The 17,316-nt window shown below is 44.6% G+C and overlaps 1 protein-coding gene across 3 annotated transcripts in view; it reads left to right on the forward strand.

The window, feature by feature from the left end:
* The first annotated feature begins 2,621 nt into the window (after nucleotides 1–2,621).
* Nucleotides 2,622–17,316, forward strand: part of PAH (phenylalanine hydroxylase) — a 42,835-nt gene continuing 28,140 nt past the window's right edge. The window contains exons 1-3 of one of the 3 annotated variants that reach the window (XM_037389031.1): nucleotides 2,623–2,791; nucleotides 2,974–3,110; nucleotides 7,294–7,401. In XM_037389031.1, the coding sequence (XP_037244928.1) occupies nucleotides 3,069–3,110; nucleotides 7,294–7,401 (150 nt within the window). In that variant the 5' untranslated portion in view covers nucleotides 2,623–2,791; nucleotides 2,974–3,068. Of the gene's footprint in view, nucleotides 2,792–2,973; nucleotides 3,111–7,293; nucleotides 7,402–14,387; nucleotides 14,436–17,316 lie in introns of those variants that run through there. The other 2 variants (XM_037389032.1, XM_037389033.1) reach the window with 2 other exon arrangements.

Consider the following 17,316-nt stretch of genomic DNA (forward strand, 5'->3'; position numbering starts at 1 on the left):
AGCTGCAGGCCAAGGGGAGTCACAGTGTCCTTGCACGGGAAGGGGCATCCCTGCCCAAACCAGAAGCTGCAGCTCTGCAAATACTGGCTGAAGGCAGGGGCAGGAAAGAGCAGCCTGAAATGCAGCCAAAGTCCGTGGCCCTTTGAACTTGCATCACGCCGGCCAGGGGAACCTGCCAACTTTCAGTGCAAAGAGCCTTCTTAGCTGTGGCTGAGCAGCACAGCCAGGAATGGATCCGTGGTGCATGCGTGTGTGTTTCTGAGGGCGAAAAGGCGTTTTTAGATGGAGGCAACATGGGACATTAGTGCATACCAGCATATGGTTGAAAGCAGTGGGGCTGCGCAGTCCTGCAACCAGAGCTCAGAGCAGGACTAGTAGACCCAAAGTTCAGGTGCTCACTCAGGGGCTGGGGAACAACTCACATGGGGCAACTTGAAACCCGAGTAGGAAATTCCAGTTATCAATGTCACTGCAGAGGGACAAACCCGTGCCTGGTATGCTGAACTAGTACTTTGAAGAGGACTGGGAAGCTCCGGCAGTTTTGACTCTGAAATGGTCCAAGGTAACCAGTACTGATGCAATTGTGTGTTCATATTGTAATGGCACTGGACAGACACACACACATAGACACAAACAGCTTTGCTCTAGTACAAGAGAATTTGGGAATTCCACTTGGCAAGGAGGAGCTTTACTTCCCCCAGCCAGTGCTACCAGGCAACTTCTGACAGCCCTAGCTGATGAAACAGCGAACAGCTGGCAATACACTGGTGATATTATTACATTATGTAGCAAATAAGAGTAAGAGAGAAAGTTGCAATATTAATGAGAAAAGCAGGGGGCAGGAGGAGGTAGATAATTACGAGGATTTGGCATGAGCAACATTTTGCATACCCAATACTTCACTTTGCCTTGCCATTACTGTCAGGATAGAGTGAACAGAGGGTGTAACGCATAAGGAAAGGGATGGAAGAAAGGAAAAAAAATGCTAATGCTTGTAAAAGCCAGAGAAGGAAAAGAGATAGATCAAAGGTTAAAGAAAAGAAAAGGAAAAAAGAAAGAGGAAGGCACAAACAAATGACAGAAAAAATACTTTTTGATGCCACTGTTATTTTGGCCAGCTGTAGCATATATTTAAATTATCTAAAATCTAGCTGAAAAATATACCAGGTAGAGAGGCATGGTGTATGGGGAAAGTAAATAAGACCAGTAGCTGTGGAGACTTTATTGTCGCTGTCTTGTCCTGCACAGAACTATAATCAGTGATGTCACCAACATTATCTCCCTGGTTGTTTTTGCAATGTGGCCTTTAATGTCCCTATCATGGATAGGACTGTGCCTGGTGCTGCACAAACATAGAGCACAAAATACTGCCTACAGTAGTGAACTTATTGGCTGAGCCATTCAAAGCCACTAGTTTTTATTCTGCTGACTATTACTAAGCTTAATTTCCTTTTCCGCTACTGCTCCATGTCTCCTTGCCCTGACCTGCTGCCATAGTGTCAGCAGGGCCCAGTGTGTTATGTGTGCATTGCATTTGGCTGCCTACCTTGACCTGCCAGCTTGTACTACCAGCTTGCCAATCACTTCAGAAAATAACTTTCTACCCTTGTGTGCAGCCACTGGATGCACAAATAAGCAACTCTTCCAAAAAAGTTCTGTATTTGTGCCCAAAGCACCGAGTTACTTCAGATGCACAGTATACAGTTGATAATTTCAGTGAGCCTGGACTCCACAGTCACGGGTTGAACATGGGTTCAGGCTGAGATCCCTGAAAGTGGTTCCAACTCAGTCTCCCTACTATAAGTCTGATCAGATTTAGCAGCAATTGGATTTCATGTGTACCAGTAATTCATAGTAAGTCTTTGTTAATATCTACCAATCTGAGTTTGCACTGGTGCAGGCAGTAGAGCTTCCCTCAAGGCTAAAATAACTATAAAGAAATGTTTTCTCTATTTCACAGAATTTATCATAATCACAAAAATTTAGCAAGATTACTTGCCTTGACGTAGTTTATCGCAGTAGACTTCATCTTTCCACATAGCAAGATAGATACTTGACCATTTTTTTTCCCACCTGCCCTCTAGTATTGGGCTACAGCTTTCCTTTATTCCCTCAAACCCTTTGGTGACTCTTTCTAAACTGAATCTGAGCTCTTTTATACCAATCCTTTACCAACCCTTTCCGAAATCTTGTATGTCCCCCACCCTGTTTCCCTTGTAGCTCTCCATAGCTGACACAATATACAAGCACACATACATCTTCTGTAGTTCTTTTGCATCCTCCTGCCCTCTAGCTCGGATTTATTCTTCCCTGCTCCTTTTCTTCCTTTACCTTCTTCCCTTTCTCCATGTCCAGACTCATATCACGGTGTGAGGTTCACGTAGCTAACTCCTGTCTCACACTTCCTTTACACTGGGTCTCTCTCTCCAATGTTTGGTGTGTGGAGAGATGTCACCTGCTCTCTGACCTCTTGGATGCAGCCCAAAAGGCCCTATTGAAGGCAAAAGGCTGTGCCACAGCCTTCACTGGCTTGTGTTTGGCATCCAAAGATCAGATCAGATCCTAGGGAACATCTGATCTCTGGTCACGTGGAGTGAGCCCTGAGGCAAAACCCACCTGACGCTGAACAGGCATCCAGCGATGGGAATGGACAAGGGGGGAGGCTGAGCTGAAGACGACATGTTGACGTGCAAAAATGAAAACAGCGGCTGGTGTTGATCAGGAGGAGGAAGGCTGTTAATTCAAAGCATGCTGCTCATCTACGTTGGGCGCAGATAGAAACAATATGTTGGTGAGCCACTGTGTGCTGGGGTGGGATCCGCAGGGGCTGGCTAGTGTGGAGCGGCTCGTCCATGTGCCAGGCGTGGGTGGGGGCGTGTAGGGAGAACGCCCCCTTGGCAGGGTGTCCAGGGGAGGGAGCTGGGGAAGGGGGGGAAGGGGATGGCTTTGCCTCACTTGCTCCACTTTAAATAGCTTTGCACCGTGCTCTGGCCACTCTAGTAGGGTCAGAAGGCTTCACCTGCAGCAGTGAAGGGTCCTCCCTGCGTGGGTGTCACTGTCTCCGCAACATGGATGCACAGCACTGCAAAACAAATGGCGACCCTTTCCAGGTAAGTGATGGGGTCTGTGCTTGCTGCCTCCCTCCTGCCCTCCGCCACGCTTGCCGATCTTGTCCCCCACTCTCTGAGAGGCTGTGTAACCCAGGATGGGAGGAAACATGCCTGTCTCAGTGCTTTGTGGTGCCTAGGTGCTGCCGTTCTCCCTCTTGGCAGACAGCATACTTCTCTGTTATTAATTGTGCTTATAAAAGTGCAGTGAGAATGAAATTAACACTGCAACAGTATCCTTGTGTATATGGCAAAGGGTAGCAGCGGCAGCAGCAGCAGCAGCAGCAGCAGCAAAGACCAGCAGCTAATCAGAGGTGTTAAACCTATGTGATAAAAGCAAGCTGTCTTCCTTCTGTTAAGGGAAGGCAGCTGAACTTAATGTACTCTTCTGGGGGAGCTGTTTGTTAAATTCTGGAGCTCTGACATCCATCTTTTTTAATGTTTACTGACTGACTTCGTAACCTTTGCTTTGGGAAATACAGGAAAGTCCTGAAGCCCGTGCCTTTTGATTACAGGCACTGTACTTACTGCAGGGGCAAATGATGTAACCTGAGGCCAGAATGGTTAATTATTAGGACCAAATTCTGTATGTACCTGTCCTATGCGATGCTGATGAAGCCAGAGACAAGCTGCAGAAGATGTGCAAAAATGAGCTTCAGGTACTGCAGGCCTTTCTAAGAGCGGAGCAGCGGAGAAAGCCTGGCTTCCTACTGCTTTGTGTGCTGAGGCTGAACTCCCACAACAATTCTCTAGGGTCTCACCTTGCTACTTTTGCAAGTTGTGTAATTGCTTGCTCCTAATGACATCTATGGGAGCTGAGCATCTAAATGCCTTAAGAAATCTGTCCTGGAAACTAGTTCTATTTTCAGAAGTAACTTAGAAATCTTACTTCATTTGAAATACCTCCCCAAGTCCTTTTTTTTTTTTCCCCTACTATTTTGTGTACCTTATAAATCTGGAATTTACAACACAGAGGTTAAATTTTTCTCTCACTGAAACTGCAAGAAGATCTTACTCTGGCTTCAATAGTGCTGGAATTCACTCTCCAGGGCTTTATCTAACCAGCTGAGGAGTGGATTAGAAGGCTGACAGGTCTGTGTTATTGACCTCCAATACTGTCACATGTGTCAGAAAGGCAATATCAGTCTGTGTGTGAAGTGGTTAAAGATGCAGATTTGCATTGTGCTCAGGTAAACCCATCTTTGTACCTATACATAATCTATCTTTAATATTGTACTAGATCCAGGGATGGATGTTCATATTCATTAACTGGTTATTATTCTACCTTCTGGGGAAAAAAAAAAAAAAAAGACTTGGAAGAAAATTAGAGCTTAATTTATTTCACACCACATTTGTAAATCACATATACATATCATATAGGCAATGTTTCAATGACAATGAAACAATTTGTTCAACTCTTAATCAGAATCACCGTAGTAACAGAACAGTAGAACTACTTCAGTGTTGCAGTTCCTCTCTGTGTTGCAAACCAAGTAATTAGAATTAGAATTCAGAATGAATAAACTGTGATCAACAGAACTATGCACAGGTACTAGAAAAAGCTCAGCAACAAATGTGAGTGGTTGTGTGTATGTTGATGTGTATTGTGATGATGTGATATTACCTCCAGTGTATATGTTGATGTATATTGTCTCCAGTGTGTATTGATGCATATTGCCTTCATATATACTGCTGAGGACTGGGTACCAGGAAAACAATCATTTCGCTCTTCTTTCCCCTTGCAATGAAAGCTGTCATCTCTGCGGACAGACTCAGGCATGAACTGAAATTTATACAGAGATGTTCCAGTGAACTGAGTACATATGCAGATGTACAAGAAGTTAAGCAAGTATCGCTCTGTTTGCAGGATTAGTGCCTACTCCCTACTGCACTGCGTCTTACTTTTAAGCACCAACAAAAATCAATTTACAAGAGTGGGAAAATGAGTGAGGACAGATCAAAAGTAGCTGATGTCAACACATCAAGGCTAGTGACCAGTAAGAATCTATTGGGGTTGGAAAGTAGGTTTGTAAGTAATTTGGGGTAATCTCATGGTATAAAGAGATCAATTAACATTAGAATTACCTTGCAGGACTTGAACCATGCATTATATCCCCTGCAGGTCTCCAAACCACAAATTCTTCCTTTGTCATGCAGATTCAAGTCAACCTGCCATAGAAGTTGGTCCTCACAACATGCCTTGGCAAGAGTATTTTAAATACATAACTGCATGACTTTTAAATCAGTTTCAGTGCAGACCATGAAAACCAAATTCTCAGTCTGTCAGGCAGACCTTGATGTAGCACAGTTCTGTCCTTGAGATTAGTTTTGGTTGTGGTGGGGGAAAACAGAAGGGCAAAGCAATGCATGGATGGTATTGCAAATAACAGTTTGGGTTACACTACCATAAAATGTCTGGACTACTAACATTTGGTTTGCCTTTTGACAGGCTGCTGTCATTGTTTTCCCTTGTGGTTGCTTGAGGTGTGAATGGGTTTAATTTACACCAGCTGCCACATGGCTCCTGACTGCTTTTCTTATTGGTCTCCACCATATAAGAGCTGGGCTGGCTTTTGGGCTGTGTGAGGATTTGGGAGGTACAGAGATGTTGTGGGAAGTAGCACAGTCATTAGTTCCACTGGTGGAAAAAAAAAACCACCAAAAAAACCCCCACCCCAAAACCACAGTACCTCTACTACAGCTTGCGCTAGGGGTTCCCTATAAAGGTGGAAAACATTTGGATAACTTTTGCAACCTCTAGTAATAAAGCCAGATAGAAAAATCTGGTGTTAGTCTCTTCTGAGGTTAGCAGGATCCCAAAGACAGCCTGAAGAATTGGCAATTATTTATCTTGCAGAAGGTGGCAGTTCCTTATAATGCTGCTTCAGAAAATGTAATTCCACCAAGAACTTTATGGCTTCAGGGCAGCTGCATTTGCTTATTAATTTATCTGCTACAAAGGCTGTCTTTTTAAGGACAATATTTGGGATCAGCGACTTTGACTTGTATGTTAAGTTAAGCAATAACTGTAATGAGGACAGGCTCTGACTAAAAATACAGATCTTCATGAAGAAAAAATGAATGGATACCTTGAGTCAAGTTTTGACCCTGGACTCGTACCTGACTGTGTTGCAGATGTCTGGTGTGATCTGTGAAACACCAACCAGGAGCAATTTGCCCGAGGCCAGTAGATGTTAAAAAAACCCCAGAAAATAAGGCATTAATGTGACTTCCAAAAGTTTGTGATGGTTGTGCATCAAATTTACTCTGACATCAGAACATTTAAATGATTCTGGAAATCTCAGCAAGCATGTAAGTGCTGCGTCAGGTACCCAGATAATTTTGAAAATCTGGCCCCACTCCAGGGCTGTTTCCTGTTTCTGAAGTGGTGAAATAGCTCTTCCCTACTTAACAGGCGTTTTGTGAAAAGAAACACATGTACTGACACATACTAAGAATTACATTCTGGTAATGAGAACCATGAAAATAATTAAAATAACCATTCTTCTTGCTTGGGAATACTGGAAAATGCCTTCTGGAATTTGCAGAGCAGAAAATCAATAAGAGAAAGGGAACAAACAGAAATGAAAACACATCTTGCTCTGAGTCTTTACTCACTGTGGGATTTAGGGAAGATCTAAATGTTTGCTCCAATATTCCCACCCCTCCCCCCCCCTTTTTTTTTAAATTTGTGGGGTGGGTTTGTTCGTTTGCTGTGGTATTATTTTGTTTTTACACCAACTTTCATATCCCTTTTATGAATACCACCTTACCTGGGGCTACCTGGAAGGTACAAGCAGAACTGAAGGGAAACAGATCCTCACCTGCATCTCTGCACAGAGCTCATCTACACAGCTCTGCTTAATCCTGAGTGTTAATGAAGAGAAGCCTGAGGGAAGGTCTTTGCACTGCAGCTGAAACCGAAGTGCAGAAATGTTTCCAGTCACCCCTGAGCCTGATACACTTGAGAGGTGAAGCAAGGCAGAGATGATACTAGACCATTGTCATGTCGTTTTTGACTACCCTACTCTGATTTCTGACAGCAACAGTTGCCTTGATTCCTACTTAAAGCAACTTTATACTCTCTTTACATGGCTAATGCCTTGTAAAAGGTAAGTGGAGCAAAGCAAAACTGACTCCTATGGTGAATGTAAATTTTTTTGTTGTTTGCTTTCTTTTCTTTCAGGAATCTATGTACATTGAAGAGTCCTCAAATAAAAATGGTGTGATTTCTTTGATTTTCTCTCTGAAAGAAGAAGTTGGGGCATTGGCTAAAGTTCTGCGCACATTTGAGGTAAATATTTTCCTTCAGGAGACGTGACCAGGTCTTTACAGTTTTGCACTGCAGCAACATTTGCTTAGGGTATTTGTGGTCATGTTTGTGATTCAATTTCATTGCCATAATGGGGGAAAGCAGCACGCATTTCTTTTCTGGGATTAAAATCCTTTAAAGTCTTGGAGCAGAAGTAGTCTTCTATAGTTAAAATTTGTTTTCAAACTTTTAAATTAAAACCTCTACTTTTAACTGATATGAGGTGGAAAAAAAATGCATTTTCTCCATTTAGGAAGGAAATACTCCACTGTAACTGCTCAAGTGAGAGGTAGAAGTGAGTTGGGCCATAACCTGAGACTGACATCTGAGTATGTAGATGTATATGTGTATAATGTATAGAAAGGCAAATATAACCTGCATAAGCTATGTGACTCATAGTGCACATGTTGCATGAAACATTTCTGTTGGGGGCAGCTATCACCCTCTTAGCCCCTGTACACCTCAGTAAATCTGATACAAATAAGCCCACCATCTCCTACCAGTGGTACTTCTGCAGAGGGGTTAGAGGGTACCTACACAACAGCATCAAAATGACAGCACTTTATTTACACCAAAAAGGGACTCAGCAATTTGTTGACTAATTTGAAAAACTTTTGGGAAAGCAAGGACCTTTTTACCTTTCAGGACATTGTGTGCCTATTCATTCTTGCAGAAATATTTCCCAGATGTCGTGGATCCTGTTTAAAAAGCACAAAATCCTTGCAATTCAGGGTGGTTGTGTTGCAACACAAACAACTGGGTACTCTATGCTCCCAAGTAAATACGCTGTTATATTGGGTTTGTGACATGTTTTTTTTTCTTTTTTAGAACATCATCATATAATAGTTGTGCCTGAAAGCAGCTTTTTCTATAGAACGCTGTAAAAAGTTGTGGCCTGCATACTTTCCATTAGTAAATTGAACTGACTAGGAAATGAAAAGTTTGTGTGCTATTACTACAAATGAAAAATGGTTATGAGTTACAGGACATATTTGATTCATTAAGATGAAGGGAAATTCATACCAACGGCAGCAGAGCTAGTTTAAATCTGTGAACTGACCACTGTAATGCAGTCCTGCAAAATGTCTGTATGTCAGTGGCGTGCATGTTTGTAAGTGAATTAGGGAGTCTGTTGATATTTTCTGGTTAAATATGTTGCTGTTTACTAACCAAGTTGCTATCAGCTGTAAAGGAAAATCTGCAGGGGAACTAGTATAGGAAGGAGAGTAACCGCCACTTCTTGGATGTGACTTTTATTACCTGAAAGCAGGTACCTAAACTAGACAGGCTCAGTCATGGTTTTCTCCAGTTACCCTGACGGCAAATGAGGGGATGGGGCTTAGCTGGCCCATGTCTGCACTGGTGGCTGGGTGGTTTCTCCTCTCAATGAAGCCAATTCTTTCTGTGCAAACATGCGGTCTCCCCCAGCACGAAGGCTTGACAAGGGACCTGGCATAGGTGTACTTATATCAGTTTTGCATGCTGTCGGCAATGTAGTAGGGAAATGGATGGGTGTCTGGAGGAAAGGGATGTAATAGTACAAGCCTGACCTGCAGCTTCAGTTCCTTAGAGCTGTCACTAGTGAATTCATGAGTGTTGGGGTGTGTAAACCAGAGCAGACCTTGGGCTGTTCTAACTCAGCACAAAGGACTTTGCCCCGTGTAAAGTGGTGTAGGACACACACATGCATGATGCGATAACCTCCACCTTTCCCCACCTGGCCCATAACCATGGTGCCTCAGAGACACAGACTTTGTGCTCAGTGACATCTGCAGCAGAGATGGGGAAGGTGGTGATATGTAGGTGAAGAGTGGGGACAAGGAGGAAGACCTCATGAGGAATTTTTCTTCTTGTACCCCTTACTGCTCAATAAAATCAACTGAGAGATGCAGGTTACCTACAGGAGTTAGTTCAGACTCTCTGTTGGTGGGCTTCTCTGGGCAGGGAGACCTCTCAGCTTGTCCCCAGGGTTTCTGTTGCTGGCTTGGTACTGACCCAGGGAAATGCACTAAGTTTGTCTCAGAGGGGCGGCACAGGGAGGAGATGTGGGGACAGCTGCTCTGGCCATTATTGCCTCACACAACCACATGAAATAGGAAAAAGAAAAACACAAAAACCACAAAATATGATCAGATTGTTCCCTGGAGTGGAACGGCCCTGCAGCTGTCAACTCCCATGAGGGCCAGACCTTGGGGTGTTTGGAGCCCCTCTGATCCTTGATGAGGCTGGGGGATGCCCAGGCTGTTGGGGTCTCTCTGGGCAGTTGCATGTGGGAATGCAGGCAGAGAGCACAGCTCAACCCTTTCCTCCTCCCAGCTTGTGCTTTGGAGTGATCAAGGGACGGTGCCTCCAGCACTGGCTTTGAGGTTTTTGCCTCTCTAGCCAACCTATAAAACTATGCTGGAGATGAAGGGGAGAGGAGGAGGGGTGAGCGAGCTGAAAATGTGAAAGTCTTGAAAATAAATCCTCTCTCAAAACAGGGAAGAAAACGTGGAAGCAAGAGTCAGACTGAGAAATAGGGAATTGAAGGGAAGCCTAAAGAAAGGAGAGATCTCATGATGCCATCAGCAGCCAGGCTGCCTTTCTGTAAAGGAGGTGTCTGTGTGGACCTGGGGAGATTCATCCCTTCCTTGCTTTAAGAACTGGAGAAAAAAAATTCTGTTACTCCGGGAGGGCTATTCAGTCACTCTTGTGTCTGTGCCTGGGCAGAGCAGTTCCTCACTCCCAGATTCACATCCTGCCCACACCCTACTTCTGTCCTGGGGTGAAACTTGGCTAGGAATTACCCCCCAACATGGTTTGATCTCCATGGGAAACAAGAGCCCAAAGGGAGCTGCGCTGTGCTCCAGCCTCACCCTGCATCTGGATAACAGGAGGTCCAGGACTGCTCATTCACCAAGCACTACAGCTGCTCCCCAGTCCAGATGTAATCTAGACTCACCTAGGAAGCAGACTTCCTAGGGAGGGAAGTAGTGGCCAAACTCAGCACAGATGAACTGAGTAATTCATGATGACATTCATGATAAATGAAGTCCCCACTGTGGGCCAGGATGGACTGAAGGTAGGAGAGCCGCATATCCAGGTAGGTGAGTGCACAAGCCAGTAGCTACCAAGAGAGAGCTCACGGCACAGAATTACATCCTGTAACTGAGACACCAAGTTTAAGAGGATTTCAATGTGTTTTGGGGAAACATTAATGTTTGTCCTACTCAGATATCCCTCAGGGTTGCTCATGCAGTTGTCAGAGTGCTGCATGCTTGCATATTTGTTTTTTGCTCCAAGACCCAAACTCTTTTCTGTTCATGTCCCAGTTGCACACAGATATGTGGCTACAGTGACAACTGCTGTTTTTCCTGTGTAGCTTGAAGGCTTTTTTTCTGAGCAGTCTCCTTTATGTACTCAGCTCCTTCTATCTGCTGTCTTTATGTCTAAAATGTACTTGATTATATTCACTTTTTTCTTATGTTTACTTTTGGTTTATATTCTAATACATTTCAGTGATGGGCCAGTGCACAATGTCCAAAAAGAGCAAGCAGTCTGTATGGAAGAAGGACTGGACCCTCAGAAGGACAGGCACATATTTAAAGAAAAGCTACATGACTCTTTAAGCTGAAAGCATTTCTGCCTCTAAAAGCAAACCCATACTATGTCTATGGAAGGGTTCAATGTCCACTTCGGGTAGGAGGAGAGTTCTTTCCCAGCTTCACACAAAAATAAGCAGCACTCAGGAATACACCCCCAAACACCAGACCTCAGCAGGCTCTTAAGCTCTTCTGACCCCTGGCTCTTGTCCCTGCTCTGTTTTGCAAATCCTTGCCTGGCTGCATCTATCTGCCCTTTCTGGACTGCTCTGTACTCAGGGTGCCTTATGCCACTGCTGACATTACAGTCTCTGCAGTCCCTTCTCCACCTTCCCTGTGGAAAGGCAGTTTCTGCAGGGCCATAATCACGCTCTGACATGTATTGTAATGTAATGGCAGCTCAATTATGCCCAGCAATAAGCAGGTTGTTAAAAATGAATCCATTTTGCTTCCACACTAGCTGCTCTGTGTGTTTATTGGAACGTGGTAAAGATTCAATTTCTGCTTATCAAACCAAATTTTTTTGCTCTTGAAAAGCCTATTTGTCCATAATCTTTATCTGTTCTAGTAAGCGTACAGCTTCCTTATGAGTTCTGCTTGGGCAACACCTCTGTCCTGACTGCAGGCTTGAGGGTGGCTGTAGAGACAGCATAAACCCACCAGCAGAGTCTTTACGCCAACTTCATTTTAATAGGACCCACTGTACACTAAGGCAGTGCTTGGTGCAGGCATATGCTGTTTGCTTGTCTCATGCTATTACAGAAGATGATAGCTGGGAAGCCAAAACTCGAGTAAATACCTTGGTCTGAGAGAGAACATTACACATATGTAAAATATCATGCTTAAAATCAAGAAGACAGAATAGTCATTGTGGAATTGTGGGGGGTTTTGATTCACTGGACACATAAAAAAGTTACAGAGTGTAAGTTCAGGTCAGAAAAAGACAGAAATCTTCCAGGTTTTTTATCAAAACCAAAGAAGCAAAGCAGAACATTTTGGGTTAACCCAAGTGTTACACTTGATGGGAATGTTTATTTTTCTCTGTAGTGATAGAAACCTATTGAAACAGGCATCACTTTTTTTAAACAACAGCAAAGTACATTCTGAAACAAAAAAAGTGGGGAAAAAAATTTGTCCCCCCCTCAAATGCTGTCATTTCCAAAGTTAAATTCATCATTACAAATATCAGAACTAAACTTTTCAATATGTAAAAAGGATAGCACTCAGTTATGATTGAAATTTTTCCACATGAATTTGTGAATAATCTCCTCTGAAGTTCTTTTCCTGATGGATTTACAAGTAGTAGGAGACCTATCAGCTGCAGTATATGGCAAACATAAAGTTGGTATATATTACAAGTTTGCTCAAATCATTCTCAGAGAGGAGCCTTCCATCTTCTCTTCACTGTTGCGACCTTCTCAAATACAGAGCAGGACTTCAGTACAAGGTCCAGCATCAGTGGCTTACTTATAGTGTGTAGGGTTCTAGCTCAAAAACAATCCCATCAATTTGCACTGAGTAGTACTCTGGCTTCCAGAGTAAGTTACTGCTCTGTGGGACCAAGTTGCTGCTCCATGGGAGGTCTGGATGGGAGTAACAGGCTGTGCTACATGAGACCCTGCAGTTTCAGAGCCAGCCAAAATGACTGTGCTCTTTTTCTGTTTAGGAGCTTACTTTATTCAACAGAAGTTCAAAGTAACTGTTATCTTTTTGTCCCTTGGGAAGGTATTGGCTCTGCAGTGTTTTGGGTTGTTTCCAAATGAGGAGAAGCGAGCAGTCACTTTGGCCAGGGGGTGTGTTGGAGGTGCCTGCAGCGATAGGTGAACCGCCCAGGCATGCCTCTGCCAAGAGACTTGTTTTTGTCATCATAGTATGGATATGCACAGCTGCAATCATTTTACTATACCTGAACTCACTGTCCCAAGTCCATGTCCTTGGTCTGAGCTCTCCTCTTTCCAGGGCCAGGAGAGCAGGACTCCTTGATCTAGTAAACCAACATGAGTTTAAAGAGAGACATGCCCTCTCGCTAGGTGCTTGCACAGTGCAACATGTTGTCACATATGCTTTTTGCTTTGTCCCGCTCCATGTTTTGTGGCTAGATTGTGCTGAATGCTTTGTACTAAAATTCGAGGTTGGAGGAGAAGTGCAGAGTGATGGACCCAGGGGATACTCCAGCGCCAGCTTTCCTCTGGAGCTGTTTGCTGGCAGAGGCCAGCTCTGGGTCCCTTTGCCTCGGTGAGCTTGTCATGTGAGGAATACCCTAGCATATGTGAAGGAGAAGATGAGGAAGGTCTGTCTTCAGCTGAGAAGCAGGCCCTTGGACAGTAAAGCTGAACCAGATGACTGCCTTTGCCTTTACCTTAGGAAACCATGGCTGACGACGTCGCCGTAACATCCTAATTTCCCCCAACCTGCGAAAATGGGGCACTGGGTTTCTACTTGTGTTTCTGAAAGCATTCTCCTTCAGGAAGCCCTCAACTAGCCCATGGCAAAAAGAACATGTCACTTTTTTTTTTTTTGTGTGTGTGTGTGTGTCAGGAATGTGCAAGTAAATCCGTGTGTATTTCAAGTTGGGAGAACACAAGTTCTCACTAAAGATTGATTAGCAGCGCTGTAATAGTTCTTCATCTGGTAGCAATGTGGGATCTCCTGGTGAAGCCAAACTTACTTAACAACAACAGTCACGAAAACAAGCTGCAGATGGATTTCACAGCTGTACTTAATTTTAGCAGCCATATACAGGAGTATTTAGTAACATGTAAACAGAAGGGCATATGAATGCCACGGGAAGTAGTAGCCCATAACAGTCCCAGAACGTATCTATCCCCACTGAAAGCTCCCCCTTGCAGCTATGAAAACACAACTTTTCCAATGATCAGGCCATTAAAGTCTCCGAGGGGACTAAATTCTCTTGGCAGTGATGTCTACAAGACTGCCAACATAGTGTAACACCAGGCTGGTTTGATCCTGCTGTGTGGGGCAGCTGCAGTGCAGAAGATGCTCAGTCAGGATGGCATAACTGGAATAACCTGGAGAAGAGGCTGGAGCTGCTTCACGGCCTCTGTGAGCAAGCGAAGGCTGGGATCCAGCATTGTGCGGTAAGGCAGGCAGGGAGGTGGGCAATCGTCTCCTGTGTCCGTCATTGCCTCAGTTGTAAACCGATACCTGTATCTCTAACCCCTGTCATTCAAAAATCATGATGTACACAAAATGGACCTAGTTCTAACTTGTTTTTTGAGCTCTGAGAACATGTCTGGAGACTTCTTTCTCTAATGGGAGTGATAGAGATACAGTTAACTTGAATATTCAAATAACGGAAGCTGAGGTCTTTCACCCCCAGAAGTGGAGGTTTTAAGAAAAAACCCAAGAAATTCAGAGTGACTTCTGCTGACTTCAAGGGATATGGCACTACTGTACCCCTGTGATGTCCATCAGGTATTACAACTAATGCTACCCTTAGTCCTCAAGGCAAAATCCATCCTGAATTGTTAATACTTGCTAAGAAGTATATTAGAAGTGGTCTAGTACGCTGCTTTGAAATAAATGCAGGGTGAACAGCTACCCCTCCTCTACCAACACAGAAGGAGACCAGAAGATATGTAGTTGTATGATAGGATGTGTCCACATAGGAGAGACTCAACCTCTCTGCAGGTCATAAACCTGAGGAGAAGTAGGGAAGCACCAACCTGCTGCAAGTTCTTTGCAACTGCAACGGATAATGGGATGAATTCAGCAAAGGCATGTTTAAACTCAAGCCATGGGCTCAGCTGATTCCTACCAGCTGTAAAATAGGGAAGGCAGAAGAGACCAATGTTCAAGTGTGTACCCAGCCTCAAACATCTGACAGCCCAGACATTCCAAAACCAGTTAGTTTAGGAGTTAGGTTCTATCGATAAAAAATAGCTCAGAAATCATGAAGTCCCACTGAAAAAAATACAGAACTTTTGTTAGCTGTCTTTTGAGAGCATACATTGTCAAGATTTCAATCTCTACTAAAAAAGGGGGATTGAAAACTGCTCAAATTAAACAATTAACCCCCCAAAGCCCCTGGTTTCCTTTCTCAGGTAACCGTTTTTCTTGAGAACTTTGAGCTTTAAATAAAGCATTGACCGCTGTGAGAAACCTGATGCAATTGCAAGAGCTGGCAATACTGAGGATACAAAAAAGTTTTGAACAATGTGACACTATGAAGATTAGACACTAGATGGAGCAGTCGGACTAGAATGAAATAGAGATTTGTAAAGCAACTCCAGTAACAGCCACTGTAAATATTTTGAAATCAGGGACTTAGTAGCAAGACACAGCATATGAGAGCATGTTTCTCCAGGAGGTGGATGTATGCTGCTGAATTCTTGCTTTGAAAACAGTCACCAGAAGGGTTCTCCCTTCAGCTTCTCTGCTGTGAGGTCCTGAAGCTTTGGCACAAAGAGGTAACAGCTTGGCTCTTGCGTGTTGCTGAGCCACAGCCACCCCTCAAAGAAACAGTAAACCAGCTTCACACTCTGTGAGAAGCTGTTCTGCTTATCTCAGGTCTAAGAAAGGAGGTGACTCTCTCCACAAGCTTCTTTCTCCCTATCTTCTTTTTTCTTTTCCCCTTCCTATTTTCTCTTAGATTGTGGCAATGCTTTGGGAGGCATTGCTGCTCCCACTGCCTTAAGCATGTCGTGCCCTCCCTGCAGCCTGTCTCTTGGTTCCCAGCCCATCGTTCCTGCCATTTCTGGGCAGTGCTGTTTGTGCAGCTGCTTACTAAGCCAGGTTGGAGAGCTGTTACAGCATGAAAGTCAACTGGCCAAAAAAAAAAAAAAAAAAGGATATGGTTGAGGTACCTGTGTGATCTCGCAGACAAGTCTGGCATCTCCAGGAGAGGGATGCTGGGCCAGGGATGAAGACTTGTGGGTGGGGGAGGGAAGCAGGGGATAATGGCCACTGAAGAGATGTCCTGTTATCGCAGTCTCTGCAAGATGTAGAAAGCCCAGTCAGGGCCCAGGACCCCATTTCCTGGGGTGAATCTACACAAAGAAAGGGTACAACACCCCAACATACCAGTGCAAGGTGCAAGTAAAGCAGCACCTAAGCATGCCTGAGCTGAGCCTTTGACAGGGGAGGTTTAACAGCCACTCTCCGCCTCTGCAAGTGGCTACGCAGAGCAGCCGCAGGGCCCTGGGCTCCAGGTGCCAGCCCCATGTCACCACACTGCTCTCGGTGACAGGGCCAAAAGGGGCTGGCAGCCCCCTGCGCCTGCTGCCTGTCAAAAACCTCCCAGCCCGAGTCAACTGAACTGGCAGCTCCAGGCTGCCCCACCTCCCAGCGCCTCACCGAGCGGAGGGTACAATATGTGGTCTGTTTGTGAAATGGGGCTTTGGAGGCCTAAAACAAATTGTCCTTGGGGCCCAGGACAGTGGCGGCCATTCTCTCCCCCAGACAGCCCTGTGAGGACAGTATCTTTCAAGAGCAGCAGTTGGTGAATGCGCTTTTGACCTTTTCAACTTATTGTATTGGTATCTAGCCAAACAATTTGAGTTCATCTGTAGCGTGCGGCACTCAGGAAACAGGGGAATGACATGCATTCTGCTTCCTACCAAGAAATAAACTGCCCATTGTGGTAGAGTGAATGAGGCCTTTGCGGCTGATGGCCAGATGCCCCCTTGCACTGCGCAAGCACCGAGAGGAGCAAAGAAAACCTTAAAGGGCTTGAGAAGCTCAAACTAGAGGGAGGTACAGAAGAAAAGACTCCCTCTTTTTCCCCTGTAGGTCACAAGTAGATCCTCATGGTGTTTCGTCATGGATGAAAACCTGACCCCACTGCAGCAGCCGGTTTGACACTCACACCAGCAGAACCATCATTTTACCCCATGTAGTTTGGGGTCTTAAGCCTGAAAGCAGCAAATCAAAAGCTTCTCCAGGGCTGCTGAACACTGTGTGTCAGCTCCTCTGACTTTTCTGCAGTTTTGCTTCAGGCCCAATTTTCCTCCAGGGGTTTGTCTATTCCTCCCATCTCCTGAGGACCACAGACCTGGTCATGGTGTGCCATGGCCACAGCTCCAGTATGAGCCTGACAGGAATGTCAGGTGGTAAAGTCACCATCAACAACTGAAATCTGTTTAAAAGGTTTTTCTCAAAAAAAGAAAAAAAGGTAATATTTTCATATCAAATTATAGTGTAGAGGAATGAAGGCAGTGGGTTGATTAGAATTGATATTATGCAGCTGTGGCCTTGCCTGGAAGGCAGTGGGTTGATTGACATGGATGATGTGCAGCTGTAGCTCGTTTCTGCTAAGTAGTTAAATAGCCCTGAGGATGGTGGGAGAGGTGGCTGG

Source organism: Falco rusticolus, chromosome 5 (genome assembly GCF_015220075.1).
Source record: "Falco rusticolus isolate bFalRus1 chromosome 5, bFalRus1.pri, whole genome shotgun sequence".
Taxonomy (NCBI): domain Eukaryota; kingdom Metazoa; phylum Chordata; class Aves; order Falconiformes; family Falconidae; genus Falco; species Falco rusticolus.